We start from the raw sequence: 2438 nt of genomic DNA, 5'->3' as shown, positions 1-2438 counted from the left end.
TATTTTAGAGAAGATTAGAGCTTCTGAAACTGCAAAGGATGTTCATTTTGAAAGAAATATAATTGTTAGTGAAGAAGACTTGCTCTTACCGAAGAGATCGAATGTTCAATAATTACGTGCATATAATATAATACTTGACAGAGTATTTTCTGGAAAACAAAGAGCTTTCTTCATCGATGGTCTTAGAGGAATAGGTAAAACCTTTTTATATCGTGCATTATTGACAACTATCCGGTCTCAACGATTTATAGCTTTAGCAACTGCAACTTCTGGTGTGGCAGTTTCTATCCTTTCAGGAGGACGAACTGCTCATTCACGGTTCAAAATAGCTATTGATATAGATGATAATTTTCGTTGTAACATTAGTAAATAAATTTCACTCGCACGTCTAATTAGAGATGAAGAATTAATTGTATGAGATGAGGCATCAACAACAAAAAAGAATATGATTGAAGCTGTTGATGCACTTTTGAGAGATATTATGGATATCGATACAATGTTTGGTGGTAAAGTAGTTGTATTTGGTGGTGACTTTAGACAAACTCTACCAGTTGTTTGAAATGGATAAAAAGAAGATTTTATTCATGAAAGCTTATTGTATTCAGAAATTTGGAATAAACTTGAAAAATTATACCTATCTGAAAATATGCGCGCAAGAACAGATCATTCTTTTTGTGAATATTTACTTCGAATTGGAAATGGAACAAAAAGAACTAACTGTGAAGACAAAATAGAGATTCCTGATTCTTTTGTTATTCCTTTTACGATTGAAGCAGAATCCTTGGATGCATTGTTTAGTGTAACGTATCCTGATTTGCATGCATTTTCTCCCAATTCATCTATGATAACCTCTGGTATTATTTTAACAACGAAGAATGACTTTGTAAATGAAATAAATAATATGTTAATCACTAAATTCCCAGAAAGATCTAAAACATTTTGTTGCAATAGATGAAACTATTGAACAGAGTGATCAAAGCCAGTTTGAAGATTTTCTACATAGTTTAGATCCTCATGGTTTACCGCCTTATAAGTTAACTTTAAAGGAGAATTGTCCAGTTATATTGTTACGAAATCTGAATCCTAGCGAAGGTTTATGCAACGACACACTGTTAACATGCTGTGACTTTAGAACACATGTCATAAGTGCTAAAATTGAAAGTGGTGATTTCAAAAATACACATGTATTCATTCCGAGAATACCATTGTTAACATCACAAGATGAAAAAATACCTCTTCAATTTAAGAGAACACAATTTCTCCTATGCTTGTGCTTTGCTATGACCATAAACAAAGCTCAAGGTCAAATATTAGATTTTGTTGGAATTTACTTACGTGAACCTGTTTTTTCTCATGGTCAACTTTATGTTGCTTTATCAAGAGCGAAAAGTTCAAACTGTGTTAAAATACTGATTCGCCCATCTGCAACAGACAGTAATGATAACCATTCAACATATAATATGGTCTATGATGAAATTATTCAGAAATCTTTCTCGTAAGAAACATAATGATCTTTAGCTCAATAATGAAAAAAGCAAGTTTTTAAATCCGCCTGTATTTCAGTTATACTACTGCACCACAGCCGGTCCCAAGCCCAAAAAAGGAGGAGGGTTCACTGTCTATATATACTTTGCAATTTTAAAATGCAAGGTGATTCCGCCTATGTTTCAGTTACACTACTGCACCACAGTCGATTCCAACCCTGGAAAAAGGAAGAGGGTTCACTGTCTATCTATACTTTGCAATTTTAAAATGCAGGATGATTAGTGAAGCAATATATATTGGATCTTCCAAAATCAATAAGGTATATCTTCTTTAAGGTTCTTGCGAGTTATTTTGTTAGAAAAATTTTCCCATTGTATGCACCTTTAGTCAAAGTTATTTCTTTTATGAATATTCATTTACACCACACAAATTTTGAGGTGGACCATATAGTTCTCACATGAGGCATTGTCTCACAAGCAAATTATTTATTTGAACATGACACATATGAAGGATTGCATATAGGTGTTCGTAACACGCAGCGGAAAACAATAACAATCGTAGGCAGATCTTTTCGTGTTTAAAATTTATTTACATATCAATAGATCGGAGCTAAGACGTACCTGGTGAAGAAAGTCTTATTTCAAATTCTTCGATAGTGCGAAAACTCTATGTGTATCCACACCGAGACTGATCCTTGCTATCAACTCTTTGATCAACGAAACCCGCGAACAAATTGAACGGAAAACTTGTGCTGAAACTTTTCTCAAAAATCTCAACTCAAAGATAGAAGAACAAGAAACACTTTTCTTGTAATTGTATTTTCTCTCTTGGCTTTGTATTGCACTCTCACTTTCACAAAGTGTTTCTCTTCTCAAGAATTAATTAATTCGGCAAATTTTCTTCATCACCCTTTATATAGGGTCACCTACAAACCCTTTTCCTATTTGGTTTAG

The 2438-nt window shown here is 33.4% G+C and overlaps 1 protein-coding gene across 1 annotated transcript; it reads left to right on the top strand.

The window, feature by feature from the left end:
* The first annotated feature begins 445 nt into the window (after positions 1–445).
* On the top strand, positions 446–1499 carry LOC107827798 (uncharacterized). Its single transcript, XM_075227150.1, has 3 exons — positions 446–506; positions 606–854; positions 952–1499. The coding sequence occupies exons 1-3, from the start codon at positions 446–448 to the stop codon at positions 1497–1499; spliced, it is 858 nt and encodes a 285-aa protein (XP_075083251.1).
* Positions 1500–2438: the final 939 nt, after the last annotated feature.

This window comes from Nicotiana tabacum, chromosome 12, assembly GCF_000715075.1.
Source record: "Nicotiana tabacum cultivar K326 chromosome 12, ASM71507v2, whole genome shotgun sequence".
In the NCBI taxonomy this organism is placed as follows: domain Eukaryota; kingdom Viridiplantae; phylum Streptophyta; class Magnoliopsida; order Solanales; family Solanaceae; genus Nicotiana; species Nicotiana tabacum.
The sequence above is the reverse complement of the archived record's forward strand: the minus strand, read 5'-3'. Positions and strand labels throughout refer to the sequence as shown.

Bases quoted from the DNA above. Each gene is read 5' to 3' on its own strand.
- LOC107827798 (XM_075227150.1), top strand. From the start codon at position 446: ATGATTGAAGCTGTTGATGCACTTTTGAGAGATATTATGGATATCGAT. The intron at 507-605 runs GTAAAGTAGTTG...TATTGTATTCAG, and splicing joins TATCGATACAATGTTTGGTG to AAATTTGGAATAAACTTGAA. The intron at 855-951 runs GTATTATTTTAA...TTGTTGCAATAG, and splicing joins TTCATCTATGATAACCTCTG to ATGAAACTATTGAACAGAGT.